At 36.3% G+C, this 24523-nt stretch overlaps 3 protein-coding genes across 5 annotated transcripts; 1 reads left to right on the forward strand and 2 right to left on the reverse strand.

The window, feature by feature from the left end:
- Positions 1-1420: 1420 nt before the first annotated feature.
- Positions 1421-10596, reverse strand: LOC141816434 (tRNA dimethylallyltransferase 2). Of its 2 annotated transcripts, none has more exons than XM_074704218.1 (10): positions 10459-10596; positions 10275-10354; positions 10111-10179; positions 9941-10013; positions 9743-9837; positions 3694-3768; positions 3083-3445; positions 2889-2964; positions 2637-2800; positions 1421-1650 (listed from the first exon to the last, which is right to left on the reverse strand). In XM_074704218.1, the coding sequence occupies exons 1-10, from the start codon at positions 10517-10519 to the stop codon at positions 1534-1536; spliced, it is 1173 nt and encodes a 390-aa protein (XP_074560319.1). In that variant the 5' UTR covers positions 10520-10596; the 3' UTR covers positions 1421-1533. The 2 variants fall into 2 exon arrangements, with proteins under 2 accessions (XP_074560319.1, XP_074560318.1); XM_074704217.1 differs by having other exon boundaries at positions 1421-1665.
- A 902-nt stretch (positions 10597-11498) lies between these two features.
- On the reverse strand, positions 11499-13545 carry LOC141816435 (uncharacterized). Its single transcript, XM_074704219.1, has one exon. It carries the CDS (start codon positions 13445-13447, stop codon positions 11981-11983), a length of 1467 nt encoding a protein of 488 aa, XP_074560320.1. The 5' UTR covers positions 13448-13545; the 3' UTR covers positions 11499-11980.
- A 4770-nt stretch (positions 13546-18315) lies between these two features.
- LOC141816432 (PWWP domain-containing protein 5-like) lies at positions 18316-21791 on the forward strand. Of its 2 annotated transcripts, XM_074704214.1 has the most exons (3): positions 18316-18397; positions 18594-18873; positions 18967-21791. In XM_074704214.1, exons 2-3 carry the CDS (start codon positions 18700-18702, stop codon positions 21517-21519), a joined length of 2727 nt encoding a protein of 908 aa, XP_074560315.1. In that variant the 5' UTR covers positions 18316-18397; positions 18594-18699; the 3' UTR covers positions 21520-21791. The 2 variants fall into 2 exon arrangements, with proteins under 2 accessions (XP_074560315.1, XP_074560314.1); XM_074704213.1 differs by having other exon boundaries at positions 18594-21791.
- The last annotated feature ends 2732 nt before the right edge of the window (positions 21792-24523 follow it).

Genomic DNA, 24523 nt, shown 5'->3' on the forward strand with positions numbered 1-24523 from the left:
GCAGTCGACTGGCCCTGCCAGCAGTCGACTGGGGTTGATCCGGAGCACACACAGACAAGCACAGAAAAATCAGTCGAGTTGACAGTCGACTGGAGCAGTCGACTGGCCATGGAGCAGTCGACTGATATACTGCCGTTGGGGTGACAACTGGCGAATTAAATGCATATTTAATTCCCGTTGAAGCCCATCAGTCGACTGGCCTTAGGAGCAGTCGACTGGTGCACTGAATTTCATAAAAAGAGCAGTCAACGTCGCAGAGAAGAAGAATTCATTCTTTCATCCTTTTCATTGTTCTCTGTCATCTGTAAAAGCTCTTTTCTTCCTCTCATACTTCATTAAAGATCTTGTACGAGGAAGACATCGTATTGTGAGGGTTTCTCCGCCTTCGAAGGGTGATTCGAAAAGGAGAGTTTTTCTGATAGTGGAATCGTCGGGCTGTGTGTGTGGATCCTTGGATTAGTCACCTCGTTGAGGTGGATACCAAGTAAATCGAACGGGTTAGCGATTGATCTCTTTCTTTCTTGTTTTTATCTTGCTTCCGCTAACAAATTTGCAGAGAAAGTCAAAAATCGCTATTCACCCCCCTCTAGCGAACGCACCGATCCTAACACTTACAAATACATCGTAGCTGGGGATCGAACTGTAGGTGCCTGGGTGACAACTTAAATATCCTACCGCGACACCATTGCCCCGGGGACAACCCAAAACCTATATCTAATTTTATACAAGATGAATAATATATATTAATTACATTAATACTTTCTTTTATCATCGCTATTTTGAGAATTATAATTTTATCCTTCTTACTAACTACTATTATTATTTCATTATTTAACAAACCATATGCAATAATACTTTATTTTTTATTTTACTCCTTATGTATCATAACTTAAAATCCAAATTTTCTATCATCTTTATTTTCTTTTACCCATTTAATCTCTTATATATATATAAAATATTAATTCTTCTTCTAATAATCATATTTACTACCTCTATTACTTTATTAATGGACATTTTTATTTTTCATATTTCAAATCTAAAATAACCAACATTCCTATAATATATATTCTTATCCTATCAATGACATCACAACTCTTGCATAGTTAATATCATACTCAAATTCTTACAAAGATTAATAATTCTTGTTGAGACATTACAATCAAATCCCACAATATATTTTTTCCAAAAGAATAATTTAACATTAATATAATAATGTAATACATCCATCCATTTGACATTGACTAACCCATAAGACATGGGCGATTTTACATCTCTACTTGTAGATAATATTATAAAATAATGAAAGAAGAGTTATTAAATCTTTATACAAGGAATCAAGAATATTCTACAATATTTTACATAACTTTAAATTGTATATATAGAATCATTTAAGAATATATATATAGAGAGAGAGAGAGGTTTACATGGTACAACGCATTCCACCGCGGGGTGCATCATCCAGGAAATTAGAAATGGAATAGTAAGAATTCAAACCAAATAAAGGTACAATAACTAGACAGTTGACCAGACAAACTAAGGCACTATTCTAACTTGTTGGGTGGTATCGAAGCGCCTCTTCAGGCCAAACAATCTTCTTCTATGCCTACGACCTTGCTTATGTTGCTCCCATTCATGTGCCCCTCGCAAAACCTGATTGCCACACGCCTGCCAAAGTAAACATGATGACTATATTTGTGCGAAGAAAACCCAAGAGAGCATCAAAAGATGAGCAAAGTTGTTTCTATGATAATCCATAAACTGGGTTGAATTAAAAGAAGATTCTAACTCAGCGCATCCTTGGACTTGAATTAGTATTCTTTATTCTCTGAGATGGTATCACATTGTTAGTCAAAGAAATTACAACACTTACTGTGTGATTTGGTTGGTGGAAATAATTATTCCATTCTTCATAGATTTTGCAACATTTGCTTGCAAAATGAACAGCAATTCCAGGGTTGTGGTTCTTAAATGATCCTGGAACACCATTTTCCACATAATTTTTATTCCCTCTAGAACTTATCTATTCTTTATATCAAACTCAGAAATACTTGTAGGAATCGTTATTCTATAAACCTAACTAATACTTATTCCTATTATATTCTTGTTCTATTCAAATTCATGAGAATAAATACTCTTAAGCATCAATTGATTCACATCTAATCAAAAGGTACCTAAAAGAAATCAAATAACAATCAAATGGCCGATTGCGAACTTCAATCGACTAACAAATGGTGAATCCTAACTATCTGAGATCGACTACACAGAACTTGTCTTACCATTAGATTCTTAATACATTATCACCAGTAATATGCAAACATTTAAACTATTATAAATAATTTTAAGTATAGATGCATTGAGTTCACATTGTCAGACCTGATTGATTGAATTGGTCTAATTATAAAATTTATTGACCATCATTGGGAACTCCAAATTAGTATCTTAAAATATATAATTAGCAATTAGAAAAAGCATTAACATTCTTTAGATAGTTTCAGAAAAATGAAATACTTCCTGAACCTAGAAATGGAGGAAGACCATAATAGAACTCATATTGGCTCCTCAAGCAAGTCCACTGACACTTGACATCCTAGTATCAGAAAAATTAACCATATAATTGAAGAGCCAGCTAGACTGACCTCACATATATATTGGGTCCACAAGTCCCTTGAAACTGGATTCTTTCGCTGGAAATGACCTAGCTTTTTATCATTGGTCAAAGAAATTGGTTCCTCCAAAAAGTTTCTCACAATCTTTACACTAGGTTCAACTACTGTTGTCTGCCATAGATCACCTGAGTTGCCTGTAGGAGTACACATGTTACATATAAGCAAAGATGTTTGAGTTCCAAAAAAGTTTATTAAATGAGCAAGTGGGATCACGGTGCAGACAGGTAAAAGCTTCTGTTGCATCAACATAGTGAAAGTTCCATCCAAAAATTGACTTCAATTGATTAAGCCGTCGTTTCTGAGATAAAAGAATTTCTGCAGCTTAAGCATGTATGATGATCAATTTCTATGTTCTTTTTGAAAATATATAACCATGAGTTTCACAATTAGGAGATGGTACAAGAAAACAAGTTTACTTGGCGGTGAACAAGTTTGCGTGTATTGGATTTTAGCTTCTCTATGGCTTCAGCTAACATGTTTTTCAGCCTGACACCATTCGTATCCACAATCTCTGAGAAATATGGCCATTGGACCTCAGTTGACTCTTTAATGGAGAAGTAGCTCTTAAAAAACATCTCAAATTCACGGACACCAATAGCTTGATATAAGCCTTTGGTATAATCTGTGTTTTGATTGTAGATACCACAGACTTCATTCAGCAGTCTAGAATCAAGCATGGAGTCAACTCTTTGTTCCACATATCTATCCAGTATAGGCAGGGAAACATCCACCCATACAAAACAACAATTATATCTAAAATTATCAGAGCGTCCCCACTTCTGCAATGCCACAAGAAAAATTCAAAGTTCAACCATTAAGGATCCACTGATGTATTGCAACTTAGTTTATTTTCAAATATTTGCAATAATAAAGATGCTTTGCTAAAATTAATAAAAATAAAATAAAATTAATAGGAGAAGATGCAACCAGACACAGTACACTGCATATGCATCAAAGTGCAGCATGTCAAAGAAGCAATGGAGCAAAAACAACAGTGGGAATTTGTGTTTCCCAATTTGTTGTATACCTCAGCATTCTCTCCCTGAAAAAGATTACTGGGTAGGACACCTAAGCTTTCATACAAGTCCAAATAGCGTTTTATCTGCATAAATCATAAAAACATTAATAAGAGGCAATTAGAAATTAAAACTAACATATAAATACATGAGAAAAACTAATAGGCATAAAAAATGGGTACTTTGATATTTTCACATCATGGATGATTTATACAGACAAACACAAGGAAAATCATGCCCCATGCGCAAGATGGGCAATTTCAACACTCATTAAAGAACACATACAAGTTTTGTTCAACAAAAAATGGGGAAAACACAAACATAGAAAGGAAGATAAACATCATAGTCGGTTATTTTTATTGTATACAGAAAGAATAACATCTAGATGTTAATTAACACAAAACAGCAAGGTTGAAGCCAACAAAAAAAACAGCATTACAGGATAACAATTAAGGATTTAAGATGCATGATTGAACTGCATCTGATTAAATGTGTTAGAATATTTAGGGATATTTCTATATAAAATTATATATTTTTATATAGAATAATTTTTTTTTAGAAAAGGTCCCTATATTGATGTATAAGGTCTTGCTCCTTGTAATAGAACAAAAAATCTATTGTATTATTTTACATGGTATCAGAGCGAAGATAGAGTTAGGTTTATCCGCCAAACCCTACCGCGATCCCTCTTCTTTCTCTCACCGCTGCCACGCGCTCTCCTCTTCGAGTGCGCGCGCTATTGCCGCCGAGTCTTGAAATCGAAGGCGCCGTTGTCTTCCTCCTTGTATCGGCGCTTGCCCGCCAGTGTGAAACAGAGGAGAGACGATTCTTCGCCCGACTTCTCAAAGCGAGGGCGAAGAATCCATCGAGGCCAAGGAAGCTCAGGAAGCTCTGCCTCGAGTTCATTCTCCTTCCTCCGCCATCACCAACGCCCAGACTTCGGCTTCTAAACAGGAGTTTTTCTTCGGAGCCTCATGGCCTATATCGGCTTCAACAGTCTCATGGCTTCGGATATAAGTCTCATGGCCTATATCGGCTTCAACAGTCCTCTCTGGTTGGTTCGGCGACGGCATCTCCCCTTCTTATTCATGCTCAGTTGGAACATCCCGATCTTGATAAGTTGAAACAATTACATCCTGATTTTTCTCACTTAGATTCTTTGTCTTGTGAATCATGTCAATTAGGAAAGTATGTTCGTAGTTCTTTGTCTCCTCGCACTGTGAGTCGGGCTACGTCACCTTTTGCTTTGGTTCATTCCGATATTTAGGGTATGAGTCGTGTTTCTTCTACATTGGAGTCACGATATTTTGTTACCTTTATAATCGATTTTTTCCGTTGTACTTGGTTATATCTGATGAAGGATCGTTCAGAATTATTTTCTCTTTTTCAATCTTTTTTCTATGAAAATAAAACTCAATTTGGTATTTCTCTTCGAACCTTACAGAGTGATAATGCACGTGAGTATCTATCTACTCCATTTCAGACCTTCTTGGCGTCTTATGGTGTGTTGCATCGGACGTCTTGTCCTCATACCCCTCAACAGAATGGAGTTGCTGACCATCTTCTTGAGACCACCCAGACTCTTCTTCTTCATTCTCATGTTCCTCTTCAGTTTTGGGGTGATGTTGTACTTACTGCGTGCTATCTCATCAATCGCATGTCTTCCTCCACTCTACAAGATCAAATACCTCATCATGTTCTTTATCCTAATCAGTCTCTTCATCCTTTACCACCTAAGATCTTTGGTTCTATATGTTTTGCTTATGCTCTCGATCCTAGCATTGACAAACTCTCTCCCCGGTCTCATAAATGTGTCTTCCTTGGGTACTCACGATCTCAGAAAGGGTACAAGTGTTATTCCCTTACTCTCCGTCGGTACTTCATCTTTACTGATGCCACGTTCTTTGATTCGGTTTCATTTTTTGGGCCTAACGGATCTCCGTCCGAGTTTTCTCCTTCTACGCCTACAACAGTGGCTATCTTTTATCCTCCAGAGGAATCTTTGTCACCTCCGAAGACATCTTCTCCATTGCAGGTTTATCAACGTCGTCCTCGTCCTGCTTTGTCGCCGCCCACCACTGACACTGCCATGGACACATCTTTGGAGCCAAGTCTTTCGCCTCGTCCTCCGGTTCCATCTCTTAAGTCTGATATTCCAATTGCATTTCGGAAAAGTATGCGTTCCACTCGTAATCCTTCTCCTCATTATGATTCTTTGAGTTATCATCGTGTTTCTCCTTATTTTGCTTGTCTTTCCTCCTTGTCGTCTGTTTCTCTTCCGAAGAGTGCAGGTGATGCCTTTGCCCATCCAAGATAGAAACAAGCTATGCTCGATGAAATGTGTCTTACAGAGTAGTGGGACTTGGGACCTCGTTCCTCTACCGCTAGGGAAGTCAGTTGTCGGTAGGTATATAAGGTGAATGTTGCTCCAGACGGAAAGGTTGACCGGCTTAAGGCTCGCCTCGTTGCTAAAGAATATACTCAGATCTTTGGATTGGATTATGTGGACACTTTTTCTCCTGTTGCCAAGTCGTCCTCTGTGCGCTTATTCCTGTCAATTACTGCAATTCGACATTGGCCTCTTTATCAGTTAGACATCAAAAATGCTTTCTTATATAGTGACCTGCTCGAGGAAGTCTACATGGAGCAACCTCCGTGTTTTGTTGCTCAGGGGGAGTCTTTTGGCCTCAAGCAGTCTCCCAGAGCATGGTTCGGTAAATTTAGTATTGTAATTCAACAGTTTGGCATGACTCGGAGTGAGGCCGACCATTCTGTCTTTTATCGTCACGCATCTACTGGTTGCATCTACTTAGTAGTGTATGTTGATGATATTGTTATCACAGGTAGTGATCATCTCGGGATTTCACAGGTGAAACAGCATCTTTTCAATCATTTCCAGACAAAAGATCTTGATAAACTCAAATATTTTTTGGGGATAGAAGTAGCACAGTCCAAGGATGAGATTATCATATTCCAAAGGAAGCATGCAATGGATATTCTAGAAGAAACAGGCATGTTAAACTCAAAGACGGTTGACACCCCCATGGATCCTAATGTCAAGCTCATGTCAAATTAGGGGGAGCCCCTTCCAGATCCTGAATGATACAGACGATTAGTAGGGAGACTAAGCTACCTTACTGTTATTTATCCGGATATCTCATTTACAGTAAGTGTAGTAAGTCAATTTCTCAACTCTCCATGCAAGGAACATTGGGATGCTATGACTCGCATTATTCGATATATCAGAAGCGCTCCAAGAAAGGGTCTTTTATATGAAGACAAAGGACATACTCGAGTCGTAGGATATTCTGATGCAGATTGGGCAGGATCTCCCATTGATAGAAAATCTACTTCTGAGTTTTGTATATTTATCGGAGATAATCGAGTTTCTTGGAAAAGCAAAAAGCAGAATGTTATGGCAAGATCCAGCACAGAGGCAGAATATCGAGCTATGGCCATAGCCAATCAAGAGTTTATATGGCTCAAACAGTTGCTTCAAGAGCTGAGATTTGGAGAGGTTACATAAATGTCACTTATATGTGACAACCAAGCCGCTATGCATATCGCCTTGAATCCAATTTTTCATGAGAAGACAAAGCATATTGAAGTCGACTGTCACTTTGTCAAAGAGAAAGTCATTTCTGGTGAAATATCTACTAACTTTGTTAACTCATATGATCAACTAGCAGATATATTCACTATGTCACTGAGAGGTCTTCGAATTGACTACATATGTAACAAGATGGGTGCATATGGTTTATATTCTCCAACTTGAGAGAGAGTGTTAGAATATTTAGAGATATTTCTATATAAAATTATATGTTTTTATATAGAATAATTTTTTTTAGAAAAGGTCCCTATATTGATGTATAAATAGAGCCTTGCTCCTTGTAATAGAACAAGAAATCTATTGTATTATTTTACAAAATGTATTGCCAAACCATAAAGGGAAAGGAGTAGTTGTTCTATGAATTATTACTCAGTTTTCAAATGCAATCTGACATGAACTATGTTGACGGTTAGACAGTTTGTGGACAATCTACACCACACAGCCGCCCTACAATAAATGCAGCTACCCAATAGAGAAGCCCTTCAAGTCATAACAGTCCATACTGAATGTGCTCACATTCAGAAGCAAACGATATAATTATCTTATGTACAAAGGAAGAGAATTCCAATAAAACATAAGCATCTGTCTCAAACCTCTCTTGCAACATGGTAGTAGAACCATGATAAGCAATTCCTTGCAAGGGTCTGTCTGCTTCCTAAACCAATTCTGCTACTTCTAATTGGTTCTAGCTCAGTTTATTTCAAGGGTTTAAAAAATGAAGGGATGGGTAAGTATGGTTAGATGGATAAATAGATGGACAGATATTGTTCAATTTATTCTTTCACTTGTTTACTCTAAGGATGTAAAATAGAGGGATGAATGATCAGTTGGGTCGACTGGCATGTCTGAATTAACTAACTTGGCCAGCATGCCCGACCCAACCAATCACAAGACCTTGCTCTGCAGGACCAACCTGTCTAACCCATCTAGCCTATCTAGCCCAAACAGTAAATTTAACACGTATGAACAGTTCTACCCACCTGCCCATCTTCTAAACCCCTAGCTTGCCTAGCCTAATTAGACCATTCCTCGAATCAACCCAATCAACCCACCTAGCCTGTTGGGCCTACTCATTCCATCAAAATTGTCTGACCTGTTGAGCTTGTTTCAAATTGTGCTCGTTCAAATTGTCCGACCCGCTCAATCCTCCAATACTATCTAGCTCGTTCAACCCACTCAAGTCGTTCAACCCACATGGTCTACCCAAAATGTCCAATCCACTTAGTCAACTCAAACCGTTTAGGTGACTTGAAACATATCACTTGTAAGTCTAGCATTTGCAAAGGCACTAGGGTTTCATAGTCATTGGAGATATTATTTTGTAATGAGTCATCGATGGGTGTTATTTGGTAAGGAGTCAAAGGCGTGAGTATTTTGTTAAGTGATTTGGTTTTCACCAGATTTGGTCAAAACCAAATGGTGGATGGAAGGGATCCTCTCATACCTTTCTAAGGTTTCTGTGCGAATAAATACAAACAAGGATAGAAAATATTAAAAAGTTATCTTCTCTATTATCCATTATCTTAGTTTTCCATCTGAGTAACCTAGCCCTAACACTGGCTACACCTCACTTCATCCACATAACATGCCTCTAGTTCACTCTATGAGATGCTTCAAATCCCTACCAAATTCAACCTCTCTGGTCTATTGCTTCAACTACAAGCCAAATGCAAACACAATAATTGTCTCAAATGCCCCCAACATGCACCAATTATTATCACTACAGCTCTAGGTGCAAGCTCTGATCTAAGCTTTGAATACTCGAGATAACCATTCCCATCACTTTGTAGGTGTTTCATAGCTCAAAGAAAATTAATGCCAAGTAACTTCCCAACTCAACTTCTTTGATATAGCAACATAAGAGACTCACCTTCACCAACAAAAAGCTTCTTAGTTTTTCTTCTCCTCCCTCTAGTTCTTGACCAATCCCATTACCAAAGAAGGTAACTAACTTTTCATCTTCAGCCTGAAGCCTTCCTTGGTTCTAAAGCCATCTTTTGCTTCCATCATTTAGGTTTTCTCTCTCTAAATGTGCCTTAGTCACAAAGGAGATACATTTTTCATCTGAAAGAGGCTTCTACATCATGTTCTTCCACCGTTCCACAATCTGTTGTCACTTCCACAGAATCCACATTGAGCTGCTGAACTAAAAATTTCACAAGTTGCTAAGTGGTGAGAAATTTTCCCTCAGCATTTTCTGCGAGTTCTCTCTCAATTTTTCTGGATAAGATTTGGGAGTTTATAATTTTTTTGGTTCTAATAAATTTTTCTTTAAATTTTCTTATATTGCAAGTATCTCTTAGAAAACACCAAAGGCATAAATGATCATCAACATTGTTTTCAAGTATATGTATCTGAATGAACCATCAAATGATCAACAAGGGAAAGCAATACTTAGAAAAAAAAGTGAATGGAGGAGAAAAAAAGGAAATTGCTAATCAGGGATTTACTTTTCTGAGGTCATTTGGATGGATCCGGTTTGCAGCAACTGGATCAACCTCCTTCAGCCGCTCAAAGCTAGCAATTTCATCAACTCCACAGTTTTCTGAACCGCAAAAGTTAAAACAGCAAAAAAGGGCAGTAAACATGGCAAATACGGCTTCTAAAAGGATTCGCAACACAGAACAAATGAAGCTATCTCGTATCACCTCGAAGTTCATCCAGTGAGCATGCAGCCACATCTTCCACTAGATCATCCACAAGGAATGGGCTCACAAGAGCCTATCAAACAGAAACAATATTTAGAAGAAACTAGACTAAGAATATTTTGTATCCCCAATCGAATGCTAAGATGAACAATTTTCTAAAATTAACGTACCTGGATGTAGTAATTCGTACCCCCAACGACAACCGGGAGGCCCTCACGTGACAGAACGTCATCTATTATCTTTGTACCAAAAAAAAAGCTAATAAAAGACAAGAATCTACGTAATATGTTGCATAAAGCGCATATAAAAAGACTATAAAAATCTCAGGACTTACTGGAATCGCGAGATCACGGAAATCTCTGGAAGTGAACCCAACAGACGGATCAATACAACCTAGCAGATGATGCGGAACTCCTAAAATTTAAACAAGAGAGCTTCTTTACTAGCATAAATTTTTGAAGAGGATTGAACGAACCACAACTTGCATCGTTAGGGTAAGGAGGAGGAAGAGAGCAAACCATTGCGTTCAGGGACAGGAACTTTGTTAGTGAGGACGTCGAGGCCTCGGTAGACTTGCATAGAGTCGGCGTTGACGATCTCCACGCCGGAAAAGTGTGGGGCGAGGTCGATGGCCAGCCGCGACTTCCCTGCCCCAGTCGCTCAGGGGCGGATCCAGAAATAATTTTTGGCGAGGGCTAATAAAATTTTTTTTACAATGTACAGTATAGAGGAATCAATAATTTTTTTTTAAAAAAAGTAAATGTGCGGGAGGAAAAGATCCTGATCCGAAAATCCAAAAATACATATCACTCAAAATGCAGATCACTTAGCCAACTATCTCTTATCCTCTCCTAATATCAAAACGGACAGAATCTCCCCAGTAAATTGGGGGTATAAGAGGTATACATAATGTCCCTGTCCAAATACACATCAAAACCCTTAGACATAGGGCTGATAAACCATCAATTTATATCAGAAATATAATAAAAAAACACATACACAGCTTACAAAGTCAAAAACATCATAACAGCAAATCAAACCACTAAAAAGGAATCCACATACCCAATATGTTGTGCAATTCCTTATTTCCGTTCCAGAATAGGTTAAGCGGCTACATATTGTGACCTAAACAACCACTTTTAAAACCATATGAAGTGCAAAAGAAAATATGGAGCCAAGTAGCCAACATATAAAATCTTAAAAGTCATACCTCTTTTAGTGAATTAATGTAGCTTCATTTCACATATTCTTCACCTTCACAAGGTATCAAAACTTCTCCTGGATATCCTCTAAAATGGACCTGTGAATATAATACACCATTTACATCTTATAGCAAAAGCAATCATATAAGAATAGCAAAAGCAACCATATACAGAATAGCAAAAGAACATACCAAGACAGCATATTAGTGTTGGGTGTGGTCTATGGACCTTGTGGTCTTCGGATAAGAAAGAGGAGGCAATTGCATCCTGCGACTTTTCATCTTTTGAAAACGTTGCAATATTTGCTCATTTTCAATTGTTGAAAAGATATCCTTCTCGATGTATACGACTAGACTGTCATTCATCCACTCGTCTCCCATTCTATTGCGTAAATCAGTCTTTATCGTCTTCATTGCAGAAAATACTCTTTCAACGGAAGCAGTCGCAACTGGTAGAACTAATGTCATCTCAATCAGACGATAAACCAATGGATAAGCTTGATTTTTTAGAGTTTCAACCATTTTCTGAGCAAGACTTCCCAAATCTTTAATTTCAGAAAAATTTGAATCTCGTCGTATATTATGAATGAAATTCTGAAGTTGTTGTTCAATAACTATACAATCATTAGTTGAGAAATCCTCAGGATATAAATCACAAAGTCGAACTAGTTTCTGAACATTGAATTCAGAAAAAGAATTTCTTGGATGAAGACATGCCATACACCTAAGCAATTCTGTGCCAACTTCGGAAAAGCGAGTATTCATCTCTTGTATAACTGAATCAACAACCTAACATTATAATTTGCAACAATAATAATTAATCAGTAAAGAAAATCTTATTAGCGAATATAATAATGTAAAATTTTTAGAAATAATACCTGATAGAAAATCTCCACACGATAATAATGCAAATTGGTGATAATTTGCTTTCTGCGCCTGCTACGACCACCAATCAAACAATTATCATTCATATCCAACACTGGGATCTCATTCAACTCACAAAATGTATTGACTTTATCCATAATTGTAGACCATCCTTCTTCCCTAAATATTTGAAATTGATCTTTCACACTTTCAATCAAACTTATGGCTTGGACAATATTTTGATCTTTTTGTTGCAAGACAAGTGACAATTCATGTGTCATTCCCAATATCATCTTCATCAAGTGCAATATGAAAACAAACTCATAATTCTCCATTTTCTGAATCAAACTTTTGGCAACCCCTCTACTATCAAAAGAACTAGAATCATCACAAATATTCTCCATAACTTGTATCACTGAAGGCCACATAGATAATAGACGAACCAATGTCAAATAGTGAGATCCCCAACGAGTATCTCCTGGCCTTGCTAAATTAGTTTCTTGATTTTCACCACTGCCAGTACTAATCTCTCCACCCTCTAACATTGCAACAATTCTATCATGTTCAATTTGCCTAAGTTGATCTCTCCTTTTACATGATGCTCCAGTCGTATTCACAATCATAGAGACATAGTTAAAAAAATCACTCACATTGATATTACTCTTGGCAACAGCAACAATAACTAATTGCAATTGGTGAGAAAAACAATGAATATATCTTGCATATGGATTTTCTTGCAAAATGAGAGATTTCAACCCATTGAATTCACCCCGCATATTTGAAGCTCCATCATATCCTTGACCTCTTAACCTGGATAATGATAATCCATGTTTCACAAATAAAGCATCAATAGCATCCTTCAAAGAACGAGAACTAGTGTCAGATACATGTACAATTGCAAGGAATCGCTCAATCACTTGTCCTCTTTTGTTCACATATCTCAAAACAACTCCCATTTGCTCCTTCACTGAAATGTCTCGAGACTCATCAACCATTAAGGAGAAAACATTATTTCCAATATCTTCAATTATGGAAACTGTGATCTCAGAGGCACAAGCGTGTGTAAGATCTTTTTGAATTGCTGGAGAAATCATTTGATTGTTTCCAGGAGCATTTTGATTAATAACCTTGGAAACTTCTTCATTTCGTTGACTGTACCATTGAAGCAATTCAAGAAAGTTTCCTCTATTTAAAGAACTACTTGACTCATCATGTCCACGGAAAGATAGCCCCTGCTTCAAAAGAAATCGCGTAACATCTAACATTGCTGTTAAACGGGTACGATAAGAAACCTCCATATCTCGCCCATGTGCTCGTAATATATTTGAAATACCATGTCTTTGATCTTGAAAAGATTCAAACTGTATTCTAGCATGATTATGACAACTATCCACAACACCAATATGCAAATTAAATCTTTCTAATGCATTTTTCCAATTCATGAATCCTGTTTTTATAAAGACATCCTCTTTATATCGACCTCCTTTATTTGTTGGTTTAAAAAGATAACACCATAAGCAAAATGCTGCATCTTTTGATATGCTATATTCTAACCATGTATATATTTTATACCAACTTTCTTGGAAACTTCTTTCTTGATTACCAAAAGTTCTTTTTGGATACACATGCCCAATTGGTTGACAAGGGCCCCTAGATTTTCCACAGCTTCACTAATATTAGGATCATTGGAAGAATCCTCGTTACGAAAACGTTTAGGTTTAAAAAACCTCTCCATAATCTACATAAAGAAATAATTAAGATGAAAGTAAGATTAGGTATTGCTTTAATTGAAATCAACCTAATCTGAATCAATCAGTATTAAATTAAATCCCTCCTTATCAAGCTCGATGGCGCCGACGTCGGACGGAGGAGGAACCGCGAGGAAGGGAGGAGCGGCGGTGTCGGCGGCTGGTGAGGAAGACGGCGAGAGGAAAGCAAAAGAGAGGCGGCGGCGGCGTCGGGCGAAGATGAGGAGGAAGGAAACAGAGGTCGGCGAAGATCGCGGTTGAGGATGAGGAATACTGGAATAGGTTTCGGCGTTATAGGGTTTCTTAACGGGTTGTATCCATTAAACCATATAACCCAATATTCTTACCCGGTATTTTAATTGCCTACAGGCAACATGGGCGAGCGCTCCGCTTGACGAAGACAACGACGAGCACTCCAGCCCCCTCCAGCCCTCGCCGGCGTTGGTGAAAATGCTGGTCGCGGCTGAGCCACGAGGCGGCACTGGCGATCCTGGCGAGGGCTTCAGCCCCCTCCAGCCCTCGCCTGGATCCGCCCCTGCTTAAATGACGTACTTGATTTTGTATATTACCTAAAACGTATATCTCATTGACAAAATCAAAAATCCCTTCCATTCTCTTTCTCATAATACCCTTCCGTTTGTTTACTATTCATCTAGAAAAAAAATTTTAAACCACTTTATTATTTAAAAAAAAACTAATCTCCTTTTTTTTTTTTCTCTCTGCAAAAGAATTTTCTTCTAGTCATTGCTTTCAATACAATTTATTATTTGAGAGCATGAATATATTCAAGAGCATTAAATGAGAACATAGGTTTTTGATTAAAATCATTTTGAGTTTTCTAAGTCTATCAATCACTTTTAGATGAAACTGACTGATAAATCTTCGCTATTCAAAAAATTAAAATTTTGATATGTTCTAAAAATGAAAATCTAAGGAAACTCATTTATCTTATCAATTAGTGAACATAATTGTCGTAACCTTTATAACACTTTTGACATCATTTATCATAATTAAATCGAGTTAAAAAAAATATTGCTCTCAATATAGTATATCATGATGGTGTTTGACAATATGGATGTAATAAGGAGACTAAACTGAGCATATAGAAGTTTATTTAGAGTGATTTGGACATCTTTGGGTTCATCAGTCATTTTTTAGACGAAATCGACTGTTGGACCTAAGGCATTTTTAAAAATCAAAAATTTAATTTTGTCCATGATAGGGGAGTCCCATGAACTCATTTGTAGTGTTGAATGGGGAGTAGCATAGCCTTTTAAAATTTAAGATTTAACATTCACATCGTAGCAGCTACGAAATCATAGTTGCTACAACTAAGCTACTATATGTAGTTGTAGCAGTTATGGTTTCATAGCTGTTACAATGTAAATGTTAAATCTTAAAACTTGAGTTGAACTACGGAATACACAATATATCAAATCAAAAATCTTTAAATGAGCTTCGATTTGATATATTATGTGTCTCATATTTCAACCCTAGTCAAAAGTTAAGGTCTTTCAAAATTAAAAATTTAACATTCACGTTGTAGTAACTATGAAAGCATTGCTGTTACAACTAAGATGTCATCCCAAGCCTTTTTATAGTAAATTCATTGTAAATGATGTTAGAAGTTCATTGTAAATGGTAAGATGATGATACTCATTATCCGACATTATAAATGAGTTCATGGAACTCTCCTTTGTCATACAAAATTAAAATTTTAATTTTTAGAATGTGTCCATCAGCCGATTTCGTCCTAAAAATGGTTGATGGACCTAGAGATGTCCAAATCACTATAAACAAATTCCTATATGCTTGGCTTAGTCTCCTTATTATATTCATATCGTCAAACACTATCGTGATACACTGTATTGAACCCACATTTTTAAACTCGTTTCTTTCTTAAGAAATGATGTCAGAGTCTAATTGTAAATTGTATAACGATGATGACAAAATTAAATTTCTAATTTTTAGAATGCCCTAGGTTCATAATCCGGTTTCATCCTAAAGTGGTTGATGGACCTACAGATGTTCAAATCACTCCAAACAAAATTCTATATGCTTAACTTAGTCTCCTTATTACACCCATGTCATCAAACACCATCGTGATACACTATATTAAGAGAAATGATTTTTTAAACTTAATTCAAGTATGATAAATGATGTTAAAGCGCATTATAAGGGTTACAATAATCATATTCACTCGCCAACACCGCAAATAAATTCCTTGGACTTCATTTTTTTTGAAGATATCAAATTTTTGATTTTTTTTTAATAGCGAAGCTCCATCAACTAGTTTCATTCAAAAGTGACTAATAGACTTAGAGAACTTGGAATGATTTCAATCGAAAACCTATGTACGCATCTAATGCTTCTAAATATATTCATGCCCTTAAACAACAATGTGATACACTATATTGAGAGCAGTGACAAGAAAGCAAACTCTTCAACGGAGATGAAAGAGGAGATTAGTTTTTTTTCAAGAAAAAATAAAGCGGCTAGGAGTTTTTTTAAACTTATTTTTCATGAAATCCATTTCTGACTTCATAGCTGTTAACCATTTATCCCTTTCTGAACTTTTCAGAACTTCTTCATAATCAGTAAGTTCTTTATCCTCAATGAGTAACACATCATTCGATTCACTTACGAGAAATCCATATCTCTCAGGAATATTGTGTGTCCTATTGAATTTACGAAGAGGTTGTGTCTCCATAGGTTCAACCGATTGCTCATCACTATGAGTGATCGGTTGTGGTTCTTGACTAGATGTTTCATCAATGTCTATTTGAGTCTCTTGAACTTTATTAAGTTCAATTCTATTCCCACTGTTTTCCTACAAGAGAAACTCTTTTTCTATGAATACTTTAAACAAACACTTTTGTTCTACGGGAGAATAGAATTGGTAACTCCTTTTTTTTTAGGGTATTCAATAAATTAGACATTTATCAGACTTAGCTTTCAACTTATCTGATACAGTCCTCTTCACATAAGCAGGACAACCTTATATTTTCAGGTAAGATAAGTGAGGTTTTTACTATTCTATATCTCATATGGAGTAGCAGAGACTGTTTCAGTCTGGACTCTGTTTAACAAGTAAACAATTGTCTCAAGTGTGTTCCCCAAAAATGATCTAAGAAGACTTGTATTATTCATCATTAACCTCACCATGTCCAACAAGATTCAGTTTTGCTTCTCAGATACACCATTATGCTCGAGTGTATATGGCGGAGTCTATTAAGATAATATCCTATTGTCTTTCAAAGAATTCTAAAATTCTTGACTTAAGTATGCACCATCTCGATCGGATTAAAGTATTTTAATATTCTTGTCAAGCTGTTTCTCTACTTCATTTCTAAATTTTTTATCTTTTCAAAGATCTCAGATTTGTATTTCATTAAATATATATACTCAAATCGTGAATGATTATCGATAACGACAATGAAGTAGTTATAACCTCCTCGTGCTTGAGTTGACATTGGACTACATACAACAGTATGTAGAAGGTTAAACAACTCTTCCACTAATTTACCCTTCTAATAAAAGATAACTTAGTCATTTTGCCATTTAAACATGATTTATATGTATCAAATGAATCTAATTCAAATGATTCTAAAATGTTAACCCTTTGTAGTTCTTATATGTATTTCTTGTTTATATGACCAAGACGACAATGAGACAAGCTCGACATTTCAACTTGCAAATCTTTGCATCCAAAGCACAAGGGAGAAATAAAATACTATAGGAGATGGAGGTTTGAAATTAAGAAACATAAAAATTGATAGGAAATCTGCATATAATAATGAAATAAGTATGCAAACTCACATCTGGTGCTCAAATATTGATAAAATTAATGTTGTGAATTATGAACATTAGAAAAGGAAACAAAAGGTTGGGAAAGAAGTGAGACTAAGAGTTGCGCCGTTGACAATAACGAGATTTTATAATAGTAAAGCTCCTTTTGGGATTAAGCCGACGATTTAATAGGAGGATTAGTTTCTAACATAGGATAGTGTTATAAGCTGAGTCAAATTTTATATTATTTAAATTTATTTGATAAGATAATCAAGTCAAATAAAATTAAATTTAAAATGAATCAAATTGTTGAAATAGTTGTTCAAACATTGATTTAATTTCTTTTTAATGAGTTTTAGTTTTATTCACATTCAATTTGAATTTAATTTATTCAAATATTATTGACTTCATATTTATTTAAAATTTTTAAATTTCTAAATTTATTTGATTAGTTAGTTAACTTGATATTATAAAATTATTTATTTATTTATAAATTTGACAAAAGATTTATTAATAAAACATCATTCACAATATTTATCATGAATATTATGAATTTTTTATTTAATTTAATTAGTTGTTTTAATTTGTTAATTTAATAATCGTTGGAATGTAAAATTAATTTTTCAGGGTGCGTTTTAAGAATTTTACAATGCAGATTAGAAGTCGACGGTGACGTTTCCACCCGATCCAAGTCGGGGGCAACCTGATCGACTCGAAACTCGAATGGTATTCTCACGTCCCTCGCTCGTGACTCGACCTTTCGGATCGTTCTAGTTCCAATCCGCCCTCGACGCTTCTGCCGCCGTCTGTCCAAGTTTCTTTCGTCGATTCAGCAAAGCGGCGATATCAAGCAAGGTAAACCAGCATGCATGCAGTTTGATTGTAGGAGTTCGAATTCCACTCGAATGGCTTGTTCCTTCATTGAATTGATCGCGGTTTAAGATCTGGTTTTCGTTTTTCACCCTAGTTTCTTGAGAGATATTCTAGGGTTTTTGGCTATTCGTGTTTTGTTCCTGCGCTAGGTTTTATTGCTTGTTTCGTGTTGGTCTAGATTGGAATCGATTGGCGAGCTTGAGCAAAGGCGGCGGCTTCAATCACAATTTCATTCCGAGCAGACGAGCGCGTCGGCAGTTCGATTTGGATTGGACGGACGAGTAATGGGAGTTGCTACAAGGCTCGGCCATCCTAATCTCATCGGTGAACAAGCGAAGGAGATGGAAGCACCGGGCATCGATACAGCGATGAAAGGTAGCATAGCAGAAGGAGACATGAATGGGGTTGTAGGATGTGGCCAGGGGCGACAATATGGCCCTGTTCTTCACGATGTGAAGGTAACGTACGAGGCTTGTGCACCTGTCCTGCAAATGAATCTTGTTGATGGGAATAATACTGTAGATAAAAGTAGTTTTATGGATTTTGCACAGTTGGTGAGCAAAGATGATAGTGTCAGTCATCATACTTGTTTTAATACTAGCATTGAGTCAGTCATCGAGGGTGATCAAAATTTGAATGTCTGTAGACAAGAACTGATGCCTAAGAGGAAGAGAGGAAGGCCTCGGAAAATATTAGTTATGCAAAATCCTGTTGATTCAGAGTTTGCTGCTGGTGCTGATAGAGTGACAGACAACCATTCTTTGACAGTAAGCAAACATGAACCGATAGCAAGGGGAAAGAGGGGAAGGCCTAGGAAATCCACTTGTAAAGAAGATTCTTTGAGTTCTGTGGCCAACCCCCATGTTAATATAGAGATTAGTAGCATTGCTATGGGAGTAGGCAAAGAAAATATAACAGCAAAGAGGAAGAGGGGAAGACCTAAGAAGTTGATAGATTCAGAGGATGTTGATTCAGATGTTTCAGTTTCTGTTGCTACAAATGCAGGTGACAGTTCTCTGATGGAAACTGAACAAACATTGACTGCAAAGAGAAAGAGGGGAAGGCCTAAGAAGTTGATAGATGCAGAAGATGTTAATTCAGGGGTTTCAGCTTCTGTTGCTACAAATGCAGCTGACAGTTCTCTGATGGAAACTGAACAAAAATTGACTGCAAAAAGAAAGAGGGGAAGACCGCCAAAATTGATAAATATAGAAAATGCTGTAAGCTCAGATGTTGCACCAAATGTTGGTATTGAGACAAGTAACATGTCTGCAATGTCAATGGTAGAAGGATTGACTGTAAAGAAAAAAAGGGGAAGGCCTCGGCTTTCTTTTGTGGAGTATGATGAGCGTGTTGTGTATCAGTGTTCCTTTCAGGATGGGGATAGTTTTGCTTCTGCTGATTTGGTGTCAGGTAAAGTGAGGATGCACCAGCAGTGGCCTGGTCAGATATTTCATTCCTCCACTGCATCAGAAGCTGCATTAGACCTTCAGAAGATTGATCATCATCTGGTTTCTTGTTTTCAAGATAAAACATTTGCCTGGTGTGATGAGTCACAATTGAAGCACTTCCAGACACACTTATCACAAATGGAGAAGCAAAGCTGTACAGATGGATTTGAAACTACCATGAATATTGCAATTGAAGAGGTGTCAAGGCGTGTCATGTTGGGGTTAACATGCCAGTGTTTCATGGATGAAGCTTATTTGGGCCTCAAGAAACCAAGGATTGAGAATGAAGGGGTACAAGTTGGGGCATGTTGCTACAACATTGACAAGGCACGTATTGTTAGCTCTTTTGAACCTCTTAATCTTCTCCACTATATCCAAGCACTAGCATGTTCCCCATATGCAAGGTTTGATAGATTAGAACTTGGGATATGCGAGTCACAATTGAAGTCATTTTATCTCTCAAAAGGATATTCTGAACTTCCTGTATTTGTTCATGGTGAAGGATTGGTTGATAATATTGAGGATTCACCTTCTAACAAGAGAAATTTTGGTGAAGAAAGTCCTGACTCCTCAACTCTGATATCTTTAGCTGCTACTTCTTGGATGGGAAAGTCAACAACTATGAAAAACTCATTTAGACGGGAGAAACTAAACATTGTGCAATGTAGAAAAAGGTCCGAATTCATGGATAACAAAGATCATTATGATGCTAGATTTGATGTCTCATCCCATGGAAACTCTGAGGTTGCTGCTTTGGATTCTAAATTAGAGAAAGGAAATGATAAAAATCTTGGGGATTCGATAATTAGCTCTTCAAGATCCAATCCTGTAAGACAGCCTGAGGTTTTGATCAAAAGTGTCACAAATGAGTATTCCACCCCAACTGAGATGCTTGGACAGCTCTATGTATCCGCAAGTAATCCTCTAGAGGAATACAGTTTTCTGCCTACAATAGTGACTTTTTTTGCTGATTTTAGAAGCTGGGTCGTGTCTGTTTTGTCAGCAGAAGAAAAAAATACAGACAAACTTGCAGTTAAATGGGATACGAGGAAATCTATAAATGTCAGTTCAGAAAATATGTCGGCTTTCATGCAAGATTCATACTGGTCAGACATAATTGTTAGCTGTGAGGAAGAATTGGCATCAGGTTGGAAAATAACAGATGAATCTCAAAGCACGCAGCAAAGAGAACGCCATGGAAATGAACCATCATTATCTCTTCCCTTCACTTCCATACCTTGTAGCGTACCACATTTGCAATATGGTTCCACAAATTATAGTGATATGCACAAAATGGATGTTCAAAAAACGAATGAGCGTGTTTTAGAGGATGGCCCAAGATATGGCAATAACTTGCAGGTGTCTGAAGATGGAAAACCCGCAAGCAAATTGTTGAAGGCTGATGAGTTCATCCCCACAGCGTTGATTTTGAGCTTTCATGAAGCAGATGATATTCCTGCAGAAACTGATCTTGTTAGGATATTTGGGCAATATGGACCTCTTATGGAAGCAGATACAGAAGTTAAACGGTCGGAAAAACATGCTAAAGTTGTTTTCAAGAGGCGTAGTGATGCGGAGGCAGCTTTATGCAGTGCAGGGGAATACAGTTTCTTTGGACCCACCCTCGTGAGTTACAGGCTTAGGGCTTTGTAGCTAGCATCAAAAGCTCCTTGAGGTAGCATTCAGTTTTGCTCATAATATGCATTAATTGCTTGTTGAAGCTCTACCTCTAAAATGTTCCATTACTGACATCACACTTCAAACCAATTCGTCCATTGTGTGAATGAGATTATCTAAATGAGTTGTTGGGCTGGTTAGCCAGATGTTTTGTTGTTTTTGTTTTTCAGTAACTGCCTGACTTTTGACCTGTATTTTAGACTTCTTGGTTCGTTGAGAGTTCAGAATGTACACCCTTTTTATTTCTATATGGTTCATACTAATACTTAACACATTAGTCTAATTATCCATTATATAGTTTAACGTTTTTGTTCAGAGGCCTCATAGTCCTCCTGGGGATTGTTTTTCTTATGGTAAAGATTGGTTTGAATGATCATGTAAAATTTGAGAGTTTAGGCTGATATTCTGGATATGAAATGTATAGTTTAGGCTCAATCAGCTGCTCATTTTCTTTGACAAACGAGCATTCATGTGGTAGTACAATTCATATTAGAAAATTTTCTATTTCTTATTTTTAATAAAAAGTAATGTTTTGCTCGGCTTTGAATATTTTATAGAGAAATACTTTAAAATTTTTCAATGCTTGTTGCAATGAAAAATGATCGGCATTTTATTGAACCGCACACCATTTGACTTTCACAAATATTCAAATCGCACATTATTTTTTAATTTTATCAAATCATATCAAATCATGCATTTCTTTTCAAAAATACTCTTAGACCCCTTCCCCTTTTCTTCCTCCTCCTCTTCTTCTTCCTTTCTCTGTTGCCGATTCCTGATTTCTTCCTAGGTCGCGCCCCCTGAGTCTCTTCCGGACGACCTCCTGCACCGCACCCTCTCGACGCTGAGCGGCAATACTGGGGACGTCGCCGCCTGTTCCTGCATCTCCCGCCGCGACGCTCCGCCGCGCCGACATCTTCGACGACTTCCTCCACCCTCAAGCCGCCGCCAACGCCGCCATTGGTAGCATAGTCGCCGCCGCTAACTTGAATAGGGAACACAAAATAAAGAACAACAAATACTTCTTGATTCCAGTTGGAGCTTTATCCCTTCACAAAACACGATTGAACATCATATACTACAAACATCTTCACCATAGTGATTTAAACAAAAAAATATATAAACAAAAATAATAAATTTTTTTGTTGTTATGCCATCTGCATTAAGCAAGTGTAATGCAACTTTTCATTTTTTTAAACAAAAAAAATAATAATAAATATATATATAATTTAATTATATATAATTATAATTTAATTATAAAAATTAATAATTATAATTAAAAATGCAAATCGTAATATATATTATACAATTACCCTTTTGTCTTTTACATATAAGGGTAAAATGAAAATTTTGACTGATTCTCATTCCATAATTTAAGCCAAACCAAACAACATTAATGGGAATAATATCCATTCCAGTATCTATACCAAACACCAAAAATTCGGTAATCATTCCCATTGCCATTAACCCCTCAATCATTACCATTACCATTCCCATTACCGAATGTATACCAAGCACCCCCTTAGTGCTTATTGGTCAAATGGAATTAAAATTTTTTCACCTATGCAACTAAGTCGGAAATTAAATGCATTTTAAAACATATTTCATTTTCCACAAATTGTCATCTATGTTGCTTTGATAGTTAAAAAAAAAACGTTTCTTTCAATCCTGTAGCATCGACGACATCTAAAGTTTACCATCTTAATCGATTGTCTCATTGTTTGTGTAGCACATAAGATAACCTTTAAGATATAATTGAGTTGGTTATGACGAAGCAAAATTGTTAAAGTGGATTAAAGTTAAATTTCGACGAAGTTCTCGATTTACCTTCTCATATATAGTCATGGAGCCGATCGTGTAGGGTCGTTGGGATAATGGATTTTACTTTTTTGCTAAAGTGTAACACATAAGATAAACTTTTTTGTTAGATACTTTTTGATCTTAGAAATCTATTCTACTATTTCACATGTAGATTTTCTTAATCTTCTACGAATGTATATTTGTGTTGTTTCTTTATTTAGGGTTAATCACAATCCATCTTTTTTCTTGCGCATTTTCTCAATATATATGGAATACACATCTTCTTCTATTGCTGCTGATGTATTGGTTTCGCATTTCCTATAAAATAAAAGTGTTGGATATCCAATGATGCATATTATTCAATCCTTATCATCTTAAGTACATTCACAACACAACACTTTCTTCACAAGTCAATTTATTGTTTTAGGTCCAAAGACTACCAGTGAGTTTTGGCAAAAAAAAAAAAAAAAGTCTTGTCAGTTTGGACATAAAGTCACTAATGAACTTAAGTTTATAAAATTTACTCAACAATAATATTTATGTATATCTAGAACTCACTTGATTCTAATCATTTTCAAATTTTATGATTTTAGATACTAATTAATATCAATAAATTTTGATTAAAACTCACTAATAGAGTTAGATTTATTAGATTCAATCGAAATCAAGATCATATCTTTTAGAGGCTATTAAAAATGATCATGTGCATCAACTTTAGTTTTTAACTCTATCTAGCCTTTTCTAAGATTTAAAATTTTTTTCAATATCATGCAATTTTATTGATAAAATTAGATTTTATCATATTCATTAAATAACAACACCTATATATTCTTGAGACACTCCTAATTCTTAACATACTCAATCTCACTGAATCTTAATACTATTCAGCTAATAGTGAATCTTAGCCATAACTCATTAATGGATTTAGACTTATCTCATTCAATCCAAACTAGAACCAATGTCTTCTTGGTACTATGTTGAGCATAACCATGTCCACCAACTTTGGCTCCACATCCTAGTTAATCTCCTATAAGTTTTTGAAAAAATTTAGCCTTGTAAAGTTTTGGCACATATTCACTAATGCATTTAGATTTATTATATTCACTCAATAACAACACTTATGTATTACTAAGACTGTTGACTTTGACCATACTCAAACATTCTAAATTTGGACCTTAAT

This window comes from Curcuma longa, unplaced genomic scaffold (assembly GCF_044706935.1).
Source record: "Curcuma longa cultivar G26 ecotype Majalengka, Jawa Barat unplaced genomic scaffold, ITB_CL_G26_1.1 contig_16603, whole genome shotgun sequence".
NCBI classification, from domain to species: domain Eukaryota; kingdom Viridiplantae; phylum Streptophyta; class Magnoliopsida; order Zingiberales; family Zingiberaceae; genus Curcuma; species Curcuma longa.